Source organism: Nematolebias whitei, chromosome 18 (assembly GCF_014905685.2).
Source record: "Nematolebias whitei isolate Nwh7 chromosome 18, NemWhi1, whole genome shotgun sequence".
NCBI lineage: Eukaryota > Metazoa > Chordata > Actinopteri > Cyprinodontiformes > Rivulidae > Nematolebias > Nematolebias whitei.
Genome location: NC_056515.1, coordinates 3,708,812 through 3,730,830, shown reverse-complemented (window position 1 = coordinate 3,730,830; position 22,019 = coordinate 3,708,812). Strand labels below are relative to the sequence as shown.

Here is a 22,019-nt window from a genome sequence, read left to right as displayed (position 1 = left end):
TCCTCGAGCCAATCCTCTCCACACCCACTTCCACTGGATTACATTCCAATAATCAGGTTCAAGCTGAGGGCCTTGCAGCATTCCACTTTGGCCCCCATGTGGAGCCTCTTCGATGGAGCGTCGACGCTCCTCATTTTCCAAGGAGCTTAGGAGGTCCATTGAGAATACCTTTTCTATATATTGGCGATAAGCTTGGCCTTTTTCTTTCAGCATGGCTACTCAGATCACCAATGGGTGCCCTCTGTATGAGACTTTTACCCTATGGCCCATTCTTACAGGTGGAACGTTCCAGTCGCTGTATGGAGTTATGGCTCTGTCGTGTATCATCTGTAGGGGGCGACTTGAGTTTTCAATGACAACTCGGTCTGAGTCACATTCCCTCTCATAGATGGCCCCTTGCATGGCTGGGCTGGTCGTCCAAATCACCATTTCTCCCACAGAGATCTCACAGAACTGTGCCTGGTAGGTTTCTAGGTAATTAGGGCCCCACTTGAGCTTAACTCTTTTCCCAGCTACCTCCTGATAGACAACATTAAAGATCCATGGTGTTCTCAATGGGCTGGGATCTTGTGGCTCCCCTATAAGGTCGGACATTATCACAATTTGAGGGTTATATTTGCGGCGTGCCTCCATCAGATCCTTTGGTTGGCTATATTTCATAATCGAATTGAAGTAGTTACTTGTGCAGTTCCTATACATTGAATGATTTTTTATGGCCCGATGCAATTCCACCAGTTTTTTTATGGACGATCAGGGCAGGCTTGTATGGTCCAGTCCTATGCCATTGAATTAACAGATTCCATATGTCTGTGTGTATTAGTTCTGGTACTCTTCAGTAGCTATCCCCGTGGGGAACTCGTGTCAATTTTCAATTCGTGCATGCCCCGACTCTATCTACTAGTTTTACATTGTCTCTTCCTTGCCAAAGCCAATTAGGGCATCTTATAATTTGAACTATCATTTTAATACCTTTTTTCCAGTTCTTTTTACTGCGAGATCCATTGATTGTTCTAGCACCCCTTCGCCTTGTTATCACTTTTCTGCCTTCTTGTCCTTTTGCATCAATTTCTTCTGAAACGTTTTGCAGGCCGAGGCGTTTAGCACACTTCGTCTTCTCTCAGTTTTACTTGATTGGGACTTTTCTCCGTCGTCTTTACCTTCCTCTATCGGGTTGAGTGTTGACCCAACCGAGTATACTCCCCTATATGGTACTACAATCATCTGCACGGAAACTCTAACTCTCTGGGTGGAATCAGGCCATATGGGAGTGTCCACTCGCTGTGCCACAGTTCCGGGGATCTGCAGCACGCCGTGTTGCTCGCAGGCTTCCGATGTCACCAAGTATTCAGTTGTTTTTTGTTTTGCTCTCTCCACTTGCACAGCCCATGCATCTAAACTGGTTGTATAATATTACAAATTTGAGTGTCTAGTTCCTTCTTCACGAGGAACGTCAGGCAGGTCTACTAATGGAAGGTCTTGGTTCAATATTATCTCAGCTATGAGCTGGGCCCATGTCACCAACTCCCAGGGACCTTCCCAACCACCCTTCTGGGCTTCGTCTTTCACCACGTCAGGCAGCTGATCATCGTTGGCATTGTTCACACCCCTCGGGTCTTGGAACACCCTGAAAACCAGTGGATACTGATTAGTGCCGAGGGGTGTATCTCTTGCTCTCCCCATAGTGGGGCTATAAGGCCAGGACTGCTGCACTGACTGTTCGAGCAAATCTCGAGGATTCCAGCACATCTGTTCTCTCGCAGTGGTCATCCCTTCACCTGCTCCACCTACCCCAGGATACAAAGGCGGTGCGGTAGGTTTTACATTTGGTTCTACGTTATACCTTCGGACGACCGGGGTCCTCTTAGGGGTTTCAACTTCTTCTCGTCTAATTGAGTTTTGAAGGATTTTAGGGAATCATAATACCTTCTTATTTGCCAACCCTTGGCTCTTTTTGAGTGGAGTAGTCATCCATCTTGCATTTGAATCGTGCAGTATCCACAGTATTTGACAGCGGTCCCATCCCATTCACAATTACATTCCTTTGGGCCTCTCCCATACCATTCCCACTGTGTGATGATGGTTATCTGTGGTAGAGTAGCAATCCTACATTCTCCACAGATAAATGCATCCATTACTTTCACAGGCTTTACTTCCATGTCTCGGACATCAAGCTTACTTGATGTAGCTTTAAGATGTTTTCTCCTTCCTTGTCCTTCCCAGTGGCCTTCCAGTCCACTGGGTTTCAAGCAAATTACACAGCTGTTCTGTAATTCACTCCACTTGATTGCCTCATTTTCTGTTGACAGGTATCCATTTTTAGCATACTCCAATGTCTTCAGAGCCCTACCTGCCCAAAGCCTTGCAGTTGTCCTTCGTAATACGACTTCCCCATATACAGTGGCCATTCTGATGTAGGGGAGCACAGTGCTTGGTTCACTGGCCATAATCCGGTTTCTGGTTTTAACTCAGCAAAGAATTGGTGTCAGTTGCTCTATTCCTTGGATCCCTTTCTTTTCGAGTTCAACTGTGCTTTTATCGAATATCTTATTCACTCTGTCTGTGGTGCCGTATTTTGGCTTTACTGTAGCTGTCAATGTGTGATCCTGTGTCTTGATCCACACCTTCTGCCCCACCTTGAATGAGACGTCAAGATTTGGCTGTTCCTCTTTATCCCTAGAGCCCCGCCCAGTTTCCTGAGTGGTGTCGTTGGTTAAGCTCCTTCTCAGGGGAGGGCCTACTAACTTGACGCCTGTCTTTCAATGCTTGCCCTATCTCCACAGTTTTAGTGTTCCATTCTTTGGTGTTAGCATTTTTAACTATCCAATTTTTGACTAAACCTATGGTTTTTTTGGCAGCTCCGTTGGCTTGTGGTGTGTAGGGTGGTGAGTAAACACGCATCACCCCAAAAGTCCGGCACCAGTGATCAACTTGTACATTGCAGAAATGTGTTCCATTATCAGTTCTCAGCTCTTTTGGCACACCCAATGACCCACAAACTTGCTCCGGCATGCTAACCACACTGTTCCTGTTAGCTTTCCTTGCTGGTTTTACTACCACGTACTCTGACATTGAGTCCACTAGCACTATAAGGTATTTTTCTCCCCTCTTTCCAGAGACTCGCATGGGTCCGGCAACATCCATGCACACAGAACACCATGGTGTAGTACTCTTAATAGTCTGCCCATCCACTCGGTGTCCTCGCCGTCCTGCGTTGTATTGACTACATACTTTGTAGTCCTGTAGCACCTTGTGGACTTGCTTTAAGGGAAACCAGAGTTCATGATTCTCCAATTCCTTACGTGTAGGCAATACGCCTGCATGTCCTAAGGCCTCATGCACGCTCCGTACCACCTGAACTACGTACTCTTCTGGGACCCTCCGCCCCTGGGAGGTTCTGTCCCACTTCTCGATCCCGACAAAAACAATCTTTAACTGTAGATTCAGCCTTAGTTCAGCTATTTTCTTCCACAAGTCAGCAGCAACATGATGTGGTTTTTCACAGTGATTATTCTAGTTAGAGATTCATGAGTCTAACAGCCTCAGGGTAGAAGCTGTTCCTCAGTCTAGTGGTTCTACACTTAATGCTCCTCAATCTCCTTCCTGGTGGGAGTGGGGCAAAAAGTGTGTGTGCTGGGTGAGTGAGGTCCTTCATGATGCAGGTAGCCCTCTTCCTGCATCTAGAGGTGTAAATGTCTGTGATGGTGGGGAGGCTGACTCCGACAGTCTTCTGTGCAGCCTTCACCTCTCTCTGCAAAGCTTTTCTTTCTGCAGCTGTGCAGCCTCCATGCCACACGTTGATGCTGGAGCACAGGATGCTCTCCACTGCACACCTGTAGAAGGAGGTGAGGACTGAGCTTCCCAGACCAGCTCGTCTCAGCCTACTGTTCAATTTCAAGTTCAATTTCAGCCCTGCTTCTGTTACTCTCTGCACCACCTGTGTCAGTCTTTCCAAATGTCCCTCTTCGGTGTCATCTGCGATAAACACATTGTCGATGTAAATTGTGGCGCCTAGGTCTTTAAGCACATCCATTACATCTGACTGAAATATATTCGGAGAGTTTTTGTATCCCTGTGGTAACCGCTGCCAGACGTAGCTTTTTCCTTTATGAGTAAAAGCTGTTTTCCCTTGTCAGAATCAGAATAAACTTTATTGGCATTGCACTGAGATACAACACGAATATGTACGTACAGTCGTCTGAAAGATGGACGGAGCGCACAAAGCTGTGGCTATAAATAACGTGGCCTTCTTATTCTTATTCAGAAAAATATTTTACTTAGACGAGAAAAGGGAATAAAACATGAGGAGAGACGTATAAAAAAAAAGATCTCTCATGCCGTGTCCTAGACAGGGCACAAATTGAGGCATCAAATAAACCTACCACAGCAAAGCAACATAAATAGACGTTATACATGTACATATAGGCCGGTGAAGACATTGAATTTTTAAGGGAAAGTCGTAGCATAGTCCAGAGCCCCCCTCTCAGCCATTGTCCAGATAAGAGGTGTCATTCATCATCAGCTCGGTTGAGGCTCTGTCACATATCCATGGCCTTGGGAAAGGGAGTGGTGAGGAAACAGTCAAAGCATCTTTGTTGTTTTCAAAACATTCTAGGAGGAGTTGACATAAGTCCGGCGTCAAGGCCACAGTTTGAGTAATGCAGAACTCGTGAATTGCTGTTCCTGCCTTTTTAAAGTCTCGCTGGTATATATTCAATTCAATTCAATTCAGTTTATTTATATAGCGCCAAATCACAACAGAGTTGTCTCAGGGCACTTTACAGAAACATTCACATACATAAAATGGTAAATGGTAAATGGACTGTACTTATATAGTGCCTTTCTATCTTATTTCAAGATACTCAAAGCGCTTTACACTACAATCTGTGTCCTCATATCAGAGTCAGAGTCAGAGTCAGAGTCAGAGTTTCTTTATTGTCATTCGCACCTCATGTGGTACATGTGGTGGAGCGAAATTATGTACACAGGGTCCCAGTTACATCCAACAATAAAATGTATAAGAAAAACAGTAATAACATCTAAGATATGAACTAAGAAAAACATCAACTAAATATACACTAAGCACTCATAACATAAAACATTGAACATCACCACAAACATGAACATGAGTCTGTGAGCAGATGTGCACGCATGAACACATCAACATTGAAACAGATCAGCAGCAACATGAAACAGATCAGCAGCAACATGATATGGTTTTTCACAGTGATTATTCTAGTTAGAGATTCATGAGTCTAACAGCCTCAGGGTAGAAGCTGTTCCTCAGTCTAGTGGTTCTACACGTAATGCTCCTTAACCTCCTTCCTGAGGGGAGTGGGGCAAAAAGTGTGTGTGCTGGGTGGGTGGGGTCCTTCATGATGCAGGTGGCCCTCTTCCTGCATCTGGAGGTGTAGATGTCTGTGATGGTGGGGAGACTGATTCCAACAGATTTCTGTGCAGCCTTCACCACTCTCTGCAAAGCTTTTCTTTCTGCAGCTGTGCAGCCTCCATGCCACACATTGATGCTCGAGCACAGGATGCTCTCCACTGCACACCTGTAGAAGGAGGTGAGGACTGAGCTTCCCAGACCAGCTCGCCTCAGCCGTCTGAGGAAGTAGAGTCTCTGATGAGCTTTCTTGATCAGGCTGGTGGTGTTGTTGCTCCAGCTGAGGTTGTCATTCATGTGTACACCCAAGTACTTGTAGCTGGAGACCACTTCCACCGCAGATCCTCTTATGTTCAGGGGGGTGTAGGTGTTTTTGTTCCTTCTGAAGTCCACAATCATCTCCTTTGTCTTCTTCACATTGATGTGAAGGTTATTCTCTCTGCACCAGCTCTCCAGGTGTTCCACCTCTTGCCTGTAGCTGGACTCATCATTGTTTGTGATGCATCCCACCACCGCTGTATCATCTGCAAACTTTACAATGTGACAGCCTGGATGGGTAGCTGCACAATCATATGTGAGCAGAGTAAACAGAAGGGGGCTCAACACACATCCCTGAGGAGAGCCAGTGCTGAGGGTTATGGTGGAGGAGGAGAGGTTGTGGATCCTCACTAACTGTGGTCTGTTTGTTAAAAAGTCTAGTACCCAGTTGCAGATGGAGGGGCTTAGTCCTAGTGTGGATAGTTTGTCCATCAGGGTTTGGGGGATCATGGTGTTGAAGGCGGATGTGAAGTCCACAAAGAGCATACGGACGTAAGAGTTTTTCTGCTCCAGGTGGTTGAGTGCAGTGTGGACCACAGAGGAGATTGCATATATGTATGCATATGTATATATGTGTATATGTGTATGTGTGTGTATGTGCATGTGTGTGTATATGTACACATCTACTGACTGTGAAACTAATTGCCCCTCGGGGATAATAAAGATACTTGAACTTGCTCATTTTACCTTTTAAGCTACTAATGTAACAGAATATCCACTAAAAGCTAAAAGTAGCGGAGTGATATGGATGCTGCTGGACCTTCAGAGATCTGAGCTGAAATCTCAATGAACTGAAGCAACAATTGGAAAGAAGAGTGGGCTAACATTCCTCCACAACAACGAGAGACAAACAGAAAAGTACTTGCTGGTTCTCCAAGTTGCTGGTGTCTGTGTTAAACTCTGGAAACTCAACAAAGCTGGACATTGTTTTCCCATAACTGTGTCTGTTCTACAGGAACATAATTTCTCTTTGGGGACCACTCCAGTTTTAAAGAAACCAGGTCCATTAAAGCTGAAAACATTAAGTGTGCTGTTTGCATTAAGGGGTCATTTTTCAACAACATTAGCTGCACTAATAGCAAAGACTGAAAATAGAAGCAACTTTTCATTAAAAGCCTGAAAATGTCCAAATAATCAGCAGCCGGCCGTCAGGGAATGACTGTGTAATGACCAGGGGACAATAAGAGGATCAAACACATTTAGCTCCTTGCTTTGATTGATAAGTGACTTTTTAATTGTTTTAATTAGTTTATCAACCGAATGAGAAGCCAGCTAATGTGTCAACAATGTGATGCTTGTTGTTTCTGTAGTTCCTCCTCAGTTCCTGAACTACCCGACCAACACACACGCCTACGAGTCCACCGACATCGAGCTGGAGTGCGCCGTGACAGGAAACCCGCCACCCACAGTCCGCTGGATGAAGAACGGGGAGGAGGTCATCCCCAGCGACTACTTTCAAATGGTGGTGAGCGAACAGGAAATTGTGCTTTCCTAACAGGAAGCACTTAAGTTTACGGTTAAAACAGTCACAGGGTGAAACCTTCTCTGTTGTCCCTCAGGACGGCACCAACCTGCAGATTCTGGGTTTGGTCAAGTCGGATGAAGGCTTTTATCAGTGCGTCGCTGAGAACTCTGCCGGCAGCTCACAGGCCATGGCTCAACTGTTGCTACGGGAACCAGGTAGGAAATCTGCACGGTCGCCTACATCACGATGAATTTTTGTTTTCATTATTAATGTTTCACTCAGAATGTTCTGCTTTGAGTTCTGACCACTCTGTCTAGAGTTTAATCTGCCAAACATAAAACAAATAAGAAATATTTGCTATTTATGCTGTGAATGAAGGTGTGGTCCTACCTTTAGCTACTATTCTGCTGATTTTAACTTTAGCTTGTCGTATTTAGTCTAACTTAATATAGCTTCTGTTCTGCTACTTTTAGCCTTTTGTAAACATTTTGCTACTTTTAGCTTTTAGCTATCATTTTGCCATGTTTAGCTTTTAGTTATCATTCTGCTACATTTAGCTATTATTTATCATTTTGCTACTTTTAACTTTTAGTTGCCATTCTGCTACATTTAGCTATTAGTTATCATTCTGATACTTTTAGCGTTCAGTTACCATTCTGCTACTTTTACCTTTTAGTTATCAATCTGCTACTTTTAGCGTTCAGTTACCATTCTGCTACTTTTAACTTTTAGTTACCATTATGTTACGTTTAGCTTTTAGTTAACATTCAGCTACTTTTAGCTTTTAGTTACCATTCTGCTGCATTTAGGTATTAGTTATCATTCTGCTACTTTTACCTTTTAGTTACCATTCTGTTACATTTAGCTATAAGTTACCATCATGCTACTTTTAGCGTTTAGTTACCATTCTGCTACTTTTAGCTATTACTTACCATGCTGCTACTTTTAGCTTTTAGTTACCATTCTGCTGCATTTAACTATTAGTTACCATTCAGCTACTTTTAGCATTTAGTTATCATTCTGCTACTTTTAACTTTTAGTTGCCATTTTGCTACTTTTAGCTATTAGTTACCATGCTGCTACTTTTAGCTTTTAGTTACCATTCTGCTGCATTTAACTACTAATTAGGCCCGAGCAGCGAAGTGCTGTGAAGGCCTATTGTAATCACTCAGTTCATTAGGCCCGAACAATTTTTTTCCGTCAAATGAATTGGCCTTATGGGGGGCCTTAACATATCCCAAAACTCACCAAATTTAGCGGACGCATCAGGACTGGTGAAAAATTACTCATTTTAAGGGTGTCGCAAAAAATCGAAACAGAAACGGCTCAAGAGCGCCACCTGGAAAATTTCAAAATACCCTCTGCATTAACCTTAGTTTGTCGTAGAAGCTTGAAATTTGGTACATTTGTCCAATTCCCCAAGATGCACAGAAAACCCTCTGGCACTAATGTTGTACTATAAACAGGAAGGCGGCCATTTTGGAATGCTGTCCCAATTTTCACACCTTTTGGGCGGAGACCTCCTCCTAGGGATTTCACTCAATCGGTTTCAAACTTGGCATTTTGGTCAAAAGGCATGGGGAACGAAAAGTTATCTAAACGGTGCGTTTCGGAGCATGCTGAAAGGGCGGGGCCAGACCTCAAATTTTGACAGCTTGCCATGAAAAATGAAATGCTAATAGCTCCTACACGAATACTTTCTCAGACAGCAACCCTTCAGTGATTAATCCACATCCCGTCCCCTGCAAGAATGAATGGTCAAATCATGACATCACTTAAGCCACGCCCCCTGACAAAAGGAAATGAAAAGTTTTACCTTGAACGGTCCCTATCTGACCCCTGTGATGTAATCGGCATGATAGTGCGTCCAGTGACTGAAGACATGTTGGTGTAACTTGCTTTCCAATGCTGACAGTTTTGGGTGGAGCATGTGGGTGTCGTGGCGTGGTGAAGTAAGACGTAACGCCGTCGCCATACGTTTGGCTCTAAATTCCACAGATTTGAGCCGAGATGCACCAAAATCAGTATGATCAATCATTATCCATCCCTTAAACAGGAATGCATGAAAAGTGGCCAATAGCCTCCAGAGCACCCACTACATAATTCCTATAGTTATATCTCAGTGTTACGTCATCCGATCTGTACCAGATTTATTGTGCGTCATTAGTGAGCACTTCTATACACATTGATATTGTGGTTTAACATATGACTCCAGTGCGCCCCCTAGATTATTTCAACAGTTATATCTCAGTGATACATAATTCGATCTGCACCAGATTTTTGGTGCATCATCAGTGAGCATGTCTAGACACATTGGTATTGTTGTTTAACATTTGACTCCACTGCGCCTCCTAGATTATTCCAAGTTATATCTCAGTGATACATCATCTGATATGCGCCAGATTTATTACCATACCATACCAATTTATTTATAGAGCACTTAAAACAGCAACAAGGCCAACCAAAGTGCTGTACAAAAGAAAAACAAACATGCACAGCGGACAGGAAAACATAAAATAAAAATACAGATACAAATAGCAGCAGAAGCTAACTAAAAAGGCCAACAGAGTAGAGAACAGACCGGACCAAAACAAATCACACCGTGTTAAAGGCAAGCGAATAGAAGTGGGTCTTCAAGCGAGACTTAAAGACTGAGAGTGTGGGAGCCTGCCGGACACTCAGTGGCAACTCATTCCACAGTCGTGGACCTGCAACAGAGAAAGCCCTGTCACCTCTGAGCTTACGATGGGTTTCTGGGACTGAGAGAAGCATCTGGTCTGCTGACCTCAGAGAGCGCGGTGGGACATATGGCTGCAGAAGATCCGTGAGATAGGATGAGGCGGAACTGTTCAGTGATTTAAAAACGTACATGAGAATTTTGAATTGGATCCGAAGGTGAATGGGTAGCCAGTGCAGGGAGGCCAAAACTGGCGTGATGTGCTCTCTATAGCCTGTACCAGTTAAAAATCGGGCTGCAGCATTTTGGACCAGTTGTAGACGAGCAATGGAGGACTGACTGATTCCAAACAGAAGTGAATTGCAGTAATCAAGCCTAGATGTTATGAAGGCGTGGATCACTGTCTCAAGGTTCTTTTTGGAGAGTATAGGTTTCAGCTTAGACAGCCGTCTCAGCTGAAAAAAACAGGATTTGACCATCATGTTTACGTGACTGTTGAGTTTTAAGGACGGGTCCATTATCACCCCCAGATTAGTGACCTTTTGTTTCTCTAGCGGGGCTAGAGAGAAAAGGTCAATGTCATGGTTCATGAGTGAGCCACTGGGATGGAACAGCATGACCTCAGACTTCTTCTCATTGAAGCTTAAGAAGTTTAAAGCCATCCAGTCCCGGATGTCAGCCAGGCAGTCAAGAAGAGGCTGAATAGAGCGTGTGCCTCTGTGCCTCAGGGGGAAGTAAATTTGGCAATCATTGGCGTAGAAATGAAAGGGTATGTTGGGTTTGCGGAAGATAGCACCTAGTGGCAGCAGGTATAAAGAAAAGAGAAGGGGACCGAGGATGGACCCCTGCGGTACCCCCCACTGGAGCGCTGTCGATGCCGAACTAAAATCTTTGATATTGACACAGAAGGTTCTGTCAGAGAGGTAGGACCCAAACCATTTAAGGGCTGACACTGTGATGCCCACCCACTGCTCCAGTCTAGAAATGAGGATCTTGTGGTCGATGGTGTCAAAAGCAGATGTAAGGTCCAATAGGACAAGCAGCACAGAATCACCTGCGTCTGTAGATATGAAAATGTCATTAAAAACCTTCAGTAGAGCAGTTTCAGTGCTATGGAGAGATTTGAAGCCAGATTGGAATAACTCTAGGATAGCGTGATCCCCCAAAAACTGTTTCAACTGAGACTCCACAATTTTTTCCAGTAGTTTAGAGGTGAATGGGAGTCTGGAGACAGGCCAGAAGTTGGACATGACTGAGGGGTCAAGGTTAGGTTTTTTCAGGAGGGGCTGGACAGCAGCATGTTTAAAAGTCTTTGGCACTACACCTGAGGATAAACTGCTATTCAGAATAGCGAGGATAAAAGGACCCAGGGTAGAAAAAACTTCCTTTAGTAGTCGAGGGGGGACCACATCAAAGGGGGAACCAGATGGCTTCATGCTGCACATTACCTGCTCCAGAGAGGACAGAGAGATGGGCTCAAAGTGGTCAAACACAGCCACACACTGAGATGGGATGGACAGATCATGAGCTGGCGGAGAAATGAGTGCCCGGGTGTTTGCCACTTTTTCTAAAAAGAAATGGAGGAAGTTTTCACACAGCTCAGTTGAGGCTTCCAGAGGTGAAGGCTCACTGAGGTGTAGAACTGAGTTCAGGGTGGAGAAAAGAACTCGGGGGTTGTGGGAGTTGGAGACAATTAAATCAGAGAAGAATTTACATTTGGCAGCTTTAACGGTTTTCTGATAGTGACGCCAACTCTCCCTTAACATTTGAAAAGACACTTGGAGCCTGTCCTTCCTCCACCTTCGTTCAGCTCTGCGACACTGCCGCCTAATGGCTCGCGTGACGTCATTCAGCCAAGGCTCTGATCTAAGTTTCGTTTTTCTGGTCTTAAGGGGAGCAACACGGTCCAGAACATTTAAACAGGCAGAGTTGAACTGAGAGGTTAGCTCCTCAGTGGTAAGAGACACCGGGAACTGTTCGATCCTCTCAGAATTAAAACCTTCATTAAACGAGCAGCAGTGAAACGGTTAATGGAACGCGTACGTGCAGGAACGCACGTCTTAGCAGTATGACAAGGGGGGGTAAAGTCAAACAATACAGGCATGTGATCTGAAAAAACATTGTCACCGATTTTCAAATTAGAAACAGAGACATCGCGTGTTAAAACGAGGTCCAGCGTGTGACCGTGTTCTTGGGTGGGGCCGCTCACCTGCTGAGCTAAGCCAAAAGAGTCCAATAAATCCAGATTGTTTGTCCAGATTATTGTGCTTCATCAGTGAGCACTTCTAGACACATTGATTTGGTGGTTTAACATATAACTCAAGTGCGCTCCCTAGATTATTCCAACAGTTATATCTCAGTGATACATCAGCCGATATGCGCCAGATTTATTTTGCTTCCTTAGTGCGCACTTCTACATACATTGCTTTTGTTGTTTAACATTTGACAAAAGTGCGTCCCCTACATTATTCCAAAAGCTATATCTTAGTGATACATCATCCGATCTAGACCTGATTTTTTGTCCTTCATCATTGAACACTTGTAGACACATTAGAAAAGGTTGAGTCATGACATTACTTAAGCCCCACCCACTCAGATAAAAAAATGTTGGTTACATACTGTAACCCCAGATTCTATGAGTATAGGCGTAGCCCTTTAAGACTGTCGCTAGTGGGTTTTATCCCGTCATGCGAAGCATTGCACTGAAAAATTTAGTTCACGCCCACCTGCTGTGTGGGCCCCACCCGGTCCGTATAAATTACGTTAAGAGCGGGTAATCGGCTCCCAAATAGCTTTTTCTTCAGCCATTTAGGAGCCAGTGACGCCCGACGCTTAAAGGGCTACACCTATACTCATGGAATTTGGGGTTACAGTATGTAAACAACGTTCTATTTCGTATAGGCTTTGCCCTTTAAGGCTGTCGCTAGTGGGTTAAGGGCAAAGCAGATGTGGTCCTTGCCTCACTGGGTCCATTCGAACACCGTATGAAGCGGAAGCTTGCCCAAAAACGTCTTGTCACTCAGCTCTCCATGTGCGTAATTACGCGTTGCGTAATTATGTGTACCATGCACAGACGCGTACTGTGTAGTTATGTGTTCTGAATGCATGAACGCCCCCAAAAAGTTTCAACGGGGGGAGAAATGCTGAAAGGAGCCATGAACCAACCGGTTCACGGCTGAACAGTATGAACAGATTAATAATAACAAGTGAGCTGATTATTAATCAAATGAACTGATTGGTAACAATAGTCATGAACTGATTAATGACAATAGAACCAAAATAACAGTCACAACTTGTGACTGATAACATCTCACACTGTAATGCATGCAGACAGATGTGAGTTAAACGGGGTTCCATGAAACAAAAATATTCATTCTGTTGGAACACTAAGGACAGAATGTGTCATGGAATGAGCCGTCACATCACGTAGATAGAAGTGAATAAATGAGCAGGGTGTTGACCACGCGGCCGCAGTGCAAATATCCTGCATTGTCATACCATTATGCAAAGCAGTCGAAGATGCGATACCTCTGGTCGATTGCGCCCTGAGGTTGTCAGGCGGCTCTAAATCTGATGCTCTGTAGGCTTCAGTAATGGCCTCACACAGCCAGTGTGACAGGTGCTGGGTGGATAACGAGCGACCTGCAAATGCATCTCTATAATGCACAAACAAATGTTGAGTTTGACGCATTACAGCTGTGCGCGCTATGTAACACGTCAACACCCGCACAGGACAGAGAAGATGGAAGATGCTTCTTCTGATTGTGAGGGGGAGGGGAAAAACCCCTCCAACGATATTGCTCTTGATTTAAAAATGCTCGTGATATTTTAGGCATAAAGCTGGATTCGGTCTTAGATCAGCTGAGCTGTCATCACCCTGAATTCTAAGATATACCAGAGCGACAGAGAGGGCAGATAAATCACTCACCCTCTTAGCGGATGTTAAAGCCAGCAGCAGGGCGGTTTTAAGAGACAAGAATTTAATTGGAACCTGATTCAGTAGCTCAAATGGAGCTTGATCAGGGCCCACAGGACCAGCGTTAAATCCCACTGTGGAGCATGTGGGCGTGAAACAGGCCCGCGTCTCTGTACACCTTTTAAAAAACGCTTCATCAGCGGATGATTAAAAGCTGTTCTGTCCCCAAACCTTTGTGACATGAAGAGATGGCTGCAGCGTACGTTTTAATCGTGGTGAACGCCAAATTTCTGTCCCTCAGCTGTTACAAAAAGGACAGCACACCACCTAGCAGACATGAGGTGGCCTTTACACCTTTCTCTGTACACCTTTTACAAAACGCTTCATCAGCAGATGATTAAAAAACTGTTCTGTGTCCGAAAAACCTTCATGACAGGAAGAGATGGCTGCAGCATACGTTTTCATCATGCTGAACGCCAAATTTCTGTCCATCAGCTGTTGCAGAAAAGACAGCACGCCACCTAGTGGACATGAGGTGGCCTCTACATCTTGCGGGAGACCATCCTCTCTAAGCGGATCTGCTCAGCGGCCAGACCCACAGGTGCTGGCCTATTTCTGGGTAACTCCTGATCACTCCTCCTGCCTGGAGGAGAGCTTCCTCCCTCCATTGCAGTTTCTACGGGCGCCCCGATCACAGGAGTCGTAGAACCGGAACAATGGTGCGTTCGCGCGGTCGGGAGCCACCAGGAGAGCTGTCAATCCCTCCTCCTGAAACCGTAATATCAGAGGAGGTGGGCGGAACGCGTAAAGAAGCGTTTTAGGCCATGGGCTATGAGCAAACACGTCCACCCCCCAGCAGTGGTTCGTCTCGTGTGGTCAGTGAAGCCCATAGTTGACACTGAGCGTTTCCTCGTGTCGCAAACAGGTCCACGGCCACTTTGCCAAATTCCTGCCACGTCTGGGCCATCAGATCAAGGTGGAGGGTCCACTCCCCGTGACGCGGACTGCCCCTGGACATCACATCTGTCTCTTGTACAGAACACCAGGGATGTACACTGCTCAGATGAAGATCAGATTTTGGTGTGCCCAACTCAGTACTTTTCTTGCATTGTGTAACATTTGGGCTGAGCGCACACACCCCTGCCGGTTTATGTAAGCAGCAGTAACCTTGTTGTCTGTGTGAATCAAAGCATGTTGATTCTGTAGCACAGGAGCAAAGTGTTAAATCACATTCAGAACTGTGTAACATTCCAGAACGTTTTTATGAGATGTTGTGAGAAAGGCCACAGTGCCCCTACAGCTCAAGATAGGCATGTCACCCTTCAACCTGACACCGGCGCGTCTATGAAGACTGACACGTGTGACGTAGTTCTGTTGACGGGGGCTCCCTCCGACAGAACCAGGGGGTTTCCCAGTGTCGGAGGTCTGCTCTCACGGAGGAAGGAACAGTGATAGTCCGTCTCTTCACCAGATCCATGCGTTGATGAGCAAACCATCTCTGGAGGCGTCCATCATTCTTAACAGCTTTATGATAGAAAATATCTTTTATTACACTGCCCGATCTTACGTGGCGGAGCTGGACTCTTAGAGAGTCGATTCTCGTCTGTGATAAACAAATAAACGAGTTTAGCCCCACTCCCAGATAACAATCGTCTGGGCCGGGAGAATCAAACTTTTCCAATTTATGGCGAACCCCAGAATTAGCAGGTGTGACGTCAACACCTGAGCCTGTGCCGACATGTAAAGTGGTCTGCCCACTATCGCCTTGTTGAAAAACTGACAGGTCCACATCGGTCTCGTTCTTCCGGTCTATTTGGAACCAGGAAGTCCATCCATCTATCCATTTTCTTTCGCTTATCCGAGGTCGGGTCGTGGGGGTAGCAGCAAGTAGGGAGGCCCAGACTTCCCTCTCCCCAGCCACTTGGGCCAGCTCTTCTGGGGGAATCCCAAGGCGTTCCCAGGCCAGCCGAGAAACATAGGCTCTCCAGGGTGTCCTGGGTCTTCCTCTGGGCCTCCTTCCGTTGGGACGTGTCCAGAACACCTCACCAGGGAGGCGTCCAGAAGGCATCCTAAACAGATGCCCAAGCCACCTCAACTGGCACCTCTCGACGTGGAGAAGCAGCGGCTCTACTCTGAGTCCCTCCTGGATGATCGAGCTTCTCACCCTATCTCTAAGGGAGAGCCCAGACACCCTGCGGAGAAAACTCATTTCGGCCGCTTGGATCCGAGATCTCATTCTTTCGGTCACAACCCAAAGCTCGTGACCATAGATGAGGGTAGGAACGCAGATCAATCGGTAAATTAAGAGCTTTGCGTTTTGACTCAGCTCTCTCTTCACCACGACAGACCTATACAGCGCCTGCTTCACTGCTGACGCTGCACATATCCGCCTATCGATCTCACGCTCCATTTTTCCCTCATTCGTGAACAAGACCCCAAGATACTTAAACTCCTCCACTTGGGGTAGGACCTCCTCCCTGACCCGGAGAGGGCACTCTACCCTTTTCCGGCTCAAGACCATGGCCTCGGATTTGGAGGAACTGATCTTCATCCCGGCCGCATCGCATTCGGCTGCGAACCGCTCCAGCGAAAGCTGTAGATCATGATCTGATGAAGCCAATAAGACCACATCATCTGCAAAAAGCAGAGACGCAAGCCTAAGGCTACCAAAACAGATCCTCTCAACACCTTGGCTGCGCCTAGAAATTCTGTCCATAAAAGTTATGAACAGAATCGGTAACAAAGGGCAACCTTGGCGGAGTCCAACTCTCACCCGGAACAAGCCCGACTTACTGCCGGCGATGGAGATCAGGCTCTGACACCGGTCATACAGGGACCTAACAGCCCATATCAAAGGGCCCGGTCCAACACCTTCTCCAAGTCCACAAAGCACATGTAGACCGGTTGGGCAAACTCCCACGCACCCTCCAGGACCCTGTTGAGAGTGTAGAGCTGGTCCAGTGTTCCACGGCAAGGGAGAAAACTGCACTGCTCCTCCTGAATCCGAGGTTCAACTATCCGATGGCCCCTCCTCTCCAGATTCCCCGAGTAGACCTTACCAGGGAGGCTTAAGAGCTTGATTCCCCTGTAGTTAGAACACACTCTACGGTCCCCCTTTTTGAATAGGGGGACCACCACCCTGGTCTGCCAATCTAGGGGAACTTCCCCCGATGTCCACGCAATAATGCAGAGTCGCGTAAGCCAACACAACCCTACAACATCCAGAGCCTTAAGGAAATCTGGGCGAATCTCATCCACCCCTGGGGCCCTGCCACCGAGGAGCTTTTTAACCACCTCGGTGACCTCAGCATCAGAGATTGGAGGGCCCGACCCAGAGTCCCCAGGCTCCACTTCCTCAGTGGAAGACGTGCTGGTGGGATTGAGGAGGTATTCAAAGTGTTCCGCCCACCTACCCACAACATCCCGAGTTGAGGTCAGCAGCACACCACTCCCACTATAAACAGTGTTGGTGGCGTACCGCTTTCCCACTCTGAGACGCCGGATGGTGGACCAGAATCGCCTCAAAGCCGTGTGAAAGTCATTCTCCATGGCCTCTCCGAACTCTTCCCATGCCTGAGTTTTTGCCTCAGCGACCACCCGAGCCGCATGTCGCTTGGACTGCCGGGAACCATCAGCTGCTTCCGGGGTCCCGCAGGCCAAAAAGGCCCGATAGGACTCCTTCTTCAGCCTGACAGCATCCCTCACCGACGGTGTCCACCATCGGGTTCGAGGGTTGCCGCCGTGACAGGCACCAACAACCTTGTGGCTGCAGCTCTGGTAAGCCGCCTCGACAATAGAGGCACGAAACATGGTCCACTCAGACTCAATGTCCCCCACCTCCCTCGGAACATGTTCAAAGTTCTCCCGGAGGTGGGAGTTAAAACCCCGTCTCACAGGAGACTCTGCCAGATGTTCCCAGCAAACCCTCACAATACGTTTGGGTCTGCCAGGTCTGACCGGCATCCTCCCCCACCATCGGAGCCAACTCACCACCAGGTAGTGATCAGTGGACAGCTCCGCCCCTCTCTTCACCCGAGTGTCCAAGACATGTGGTCGCAGATCAGATGAGACGATGACAAAGTCGATCATCGAACTGCGGCCTAGGGTGTCCTGTTGCCAAGAGTACATATGGACACCCTTATGCCTGAACAAGGTGTTCATTATTGACAATCCATGACGAGCACAGAAGTCCAACAACAGAACACCACTCTGGTTCAGATCAGGGGGGCCGTTCCTCCCAACCACACCCCTCCAGGTCTCACTGTCATTGCCCACATTAGCATTGAAGTCCCCCAGCAGAACAAGGGAGTCCCCAGGAGGTGCACTTTCTAGTACCCCCTCCAAGGACTCCAGAAAGGGTGGATAATCCGAACTGCCGTTTGGTGCATAAGCACAAACGACAGTCAGAACCCGTCCCCCCACACGTAGGCAGAGGGAGGCCACCCTCTCATTCACTGGGGTGAACCCCAACACACAGGAACCAAGTTGGGGGGCAATAAGTATGCCCACTATCGCCTTGTTGAAAAACTGACAGGTCCACATCGGTCTCGTTCCTCCGGTCCGTTTGGAACTAGGAAGTAATGTGAGTAAAAACCTGTGTTTTCCTCTCCGTCGGGAATCCCTGGACTTCTGCCTTTAGGGATGAGACCTGGTCTGGTGATGACAGGACCGTCTCTAAAAACTCTTCCGAACAGAGGGGTTCAGGCTGCAAGTTGCAACATGTAACCCCTGCTATCGGCGCGCGGAAGCGTGTGTTGACACCACTGCGGTGAGACGCATGTCGCTCCTGCCGAGAGCGAGATACGTTACTGGGCTCGTTCAGCGATCTCACGTTTATGTTGACGTGAGCGGGCGAGCGCTGAAAAGCTGTGTGTGCGCCTTCATCAACACAGCGCCTTATGGGTGAAGATTGCTTGCGTCGCGGGAGCGCACGTTGGCACCGCTTCGGTGAGGGGTGTACAGCTTGGGCTGAAAAACGAGTTATTCCACTGAGACTCGTTGTGCGGGCCACATTCGCTTACGACTGTTGTGTCATGCGGCCGTCTCGTCTTGTTTGGAGCAACGGTGATTGAAAAATAATTTTAAAGGCCACCGGCTCATTCGTGTGGAGGATGTGTGACGGAGCCGCTGTCAGGTCATCCGAGCTGACAGACTGGCTAAAATAGACACGTTCATCATAAAATGATGTTTTATTCCAAACACTCGTGTCATCTTCACACATATCCTCCGCAAAACCGTCATTTGAGTCATCTCCCCCTGAGCTCTGCGGTTTGTTGTCCTAGGGTGCCACCTATTGGCGATCTCCGGGAAAAGCTGAACTTCCGGATGCCAGGGATATCTGACAAGCGGGGCCATGGAGCATCTTGAAAATGATCCCTCGTTGATGAGGGCCCTCCAACAAAAAAGCTTTCTGCAACTCCTCCAAGAGGAAGGTGGAGTGATGGGCCAGGTGGACCTCTGGGAAACCTTGTCCTCTGGCTGCGATGCGAGACCGGCAGACAACAAAGAAGTGCACCGGTTGAGGATGACGTCAGCTGCCTTTCAGAAGGAGCGTTACGTCTCCTCCCGCCTCTTGAACGTTGTATGCCAACAGCGTAACGTGCTGTTCGCTGCGGCTGCCTGGAACGCAAGCTGGTGAGCTCAGTTGGAGAGCGACATCACCATCTGGTTATGCTTACCCAGAGGTGCAGGACGCTGGTCCAACCTGGACATCTTTGCTCCGAAAAAGCCTCTGTCAGGCTCGGCTCCAGTGGGGCACTGAGGGAATTTCCGCTCGGTGAAACCCCTCCACTCTGGTGATGGGCGCGGATGTGAGAACCGGCCCTATTCTACCAGGAACCGGCTGCGGCCTCGTCCCAGTAGGACGTCACTGCTGGGAAAACTAAGCCAGATGGGATCAGGACGGCGAGCCGGAGTGGAGCCCAGAAACCCTCCCGCTAGATCATCCGATCTGGGCGGGGAAGGAAAGGGACGGAAAAAGTCCCTTCATGTCAGCCGCCTCCTGGATTATGCTGGGCAGCTCCAGAGGAGGGCACTGGCGGCTAGGAGCGGTGTGGTCGCCGATGTGAAACAAGGTGTGTGGGGGGTGAGCATTTGCTCAGCCCCCCTCTACTGACACTACGTTCTCCAGGAGGGAATGAGCAGCGGGGGGCTGCTACTGACGTCGCCTGTCCCAGAGGAAATATCCGATTCACTCCAAGAGTCGGCGATAAGAGGAAAATTACAAGATGGCGTCGTCCAGCGTGTATCGATCTGCCACTGAGAATACTCCTCGGCACTTAACTTGAAACAAGACTGCTCGTCTGCTTCTCCTCGTGGAGGAGAACTCACCGGGATGACAGGAGGTTGACATGGCGGGACCACAGGCAGTCTTAACAAAGGTTGGTCAAGCTAGACAACTTTCCTTCTTCGTTCTTCTGACAGTGCTATTAGCTTGCTGAAGAAAAATGGGAGGCGATTACCCACTCTTAACGTAATTTATACGGACCGGGTGGGGCCCACACAGCAGGTGGGTGCGGACCAAATTTTTCAGTGCAATGCTTCGCATGACGGGATAAAACCCACTAGCGCCAGCCTTAAAGGGCGAAGCCTATACGAAATAGAACTGTTGATTATTCGAGGACTCTTCCAGCGTCGCACTGTGTAAGATATTAGACTGAAAATTTGTTCACTAACTGTTGATTACCACACATAACATGTTGAAAAGCATAAAGGAAGTGCTCGTCAAACATTTGCCACAATACAGCAAGTCACAATAACTTCTGTCTGGAAGGTTGGATTTCGCCTATACTTGTAAGACCTGCAGCTGGACAAGTACTGACTTGGATGGAAGGCAATGTCAAAGATTCGGGAAATGCACCCCATGGTGAACACATGCGGGATTGGCACAAGAGCGTTCGCAATGGCAACTGAGTGGACTAGCCGGAGCACCTGCGGTCACCAGAAGGACGGAACGGCGCTTTGCTGCGAGGGCCTCCAATGCTGCTTGCATCTTTAATTACCATGTTGCTACTTGTAGTTTTTAGTTATCATTCTGCTACTTTTAGCTCTTAGTTACCATGCTGCTACTTTTAACTTTTAGTTACCATGCTGCTACTTTTAGCTTTAAGTTACCATTCTGCTACTTTTAGTTATTAGCTACCATTCTGCTACTATTAGATTTTGTTACCATTCTGCTACTTTTAACTTTTCGTTATCATTCTGCTACTGTCTTGCTGTCTTCAGCTGGCCTTTTAGCTTTTAGCTAGCATTCTTATTATTTTAGTTGTAACAGCTCAGTTTCAGCTTATTCAGCTGATTTCAACTGTTCTTTCCGGTCTTAGCGCTCAGCCTGTATTTAGCAGAAAATCTAATTTCTCCGATTGTTCCAGGTGCAGCAACAGGAAATCAGCATGTAGCTGAAACAAATTAATTTGTTAAAAGCATTTATTTAATGTCTCTTGAAAAACCACAGATTTACTTTAACTTTTCAAAATAAAACATTAATTTCATGACCGACCACTGCCGAAACGGAAGCCTGGCTCGTGTCTGAGTTGGTGCTGCTGTCATACATCAGATGGAATATTTTCTTGGTGCACGTTTGTTTGTTTACACGTTCCCTATCCGTCTGATTCTTGTTTCCATTTTTAAGAACTCCGGTTGTTCGATCGGTGCCGTCTCAATCCGGTTTGTTTTCTTTTTGCCTTTATGCTGATCAGATTAGAGATGGAGCTCAGAGAAGAGCAGGCTGCTGGCTTTTGGTAAATTATTTCTTTGTTGTTCTTGTTGCTGCATTGATTGTGTTTGGGTTTTAAAATCCAGTTAGTCATGTAGGGTGACAACAGACACACACATGGTGCAGTTGTCCTGAGTCAGCGAATCAGAACCACTGAGTGTGTTTAAATGCAGTAGCAGCAGTTTGTGAAAACTGAAGCAGTGAAAATGAGCACAGAGTTATGCCCCGTTTCCATTAGTACCTTTACTACTGGTACAGCACGGTTCAACTCGGTACGGTACACGTTGTGTTTCCATTAAAGTTTCAGTACCAGTTCCAGTGGGCGGGGTTCCAATTGACGTCATGCACCTTACCAGCTAGTGGCGGTAAGACCTTGAAACAGGTTTCAATACAGGGTGAGAATTTATTTTGAAGTTTCTGGTAAATTAAAAACAATACAGATTATTAAAATGATCAAATTAAACAATATATATATATATATATATATATATATATATATATATATATATATATATATATATAGATATATAGAGATAGATATATATA

The 22,019-nt window shown here is 46.8% G+C and overlaps 1 protein-coding gene across 1 annotated transcript in view; it reads left to right on the top strand.

The window, feature by feature from the left end:
* Positions 1-22,019, top strand: part of dcc (DCC netrin 1 receptor) — a 506,882-nt gene that overhangs the window by 45,168 nt on the left and 439,695 nt on the right. The window contains exons 4-5 of the mRNA XM_037692532.1: positions 7,012-7,166; positions 7,261-7,381. Coding sequence (XP_037548460.1) covers positions 7,012-7,166; positions 7,261-7,381 — 276 coding nt within the window. The remainder of the gene's footprint in view (positions 1-7,011; positions 7,167-7,260; positions 7,382-22,019) is intronic.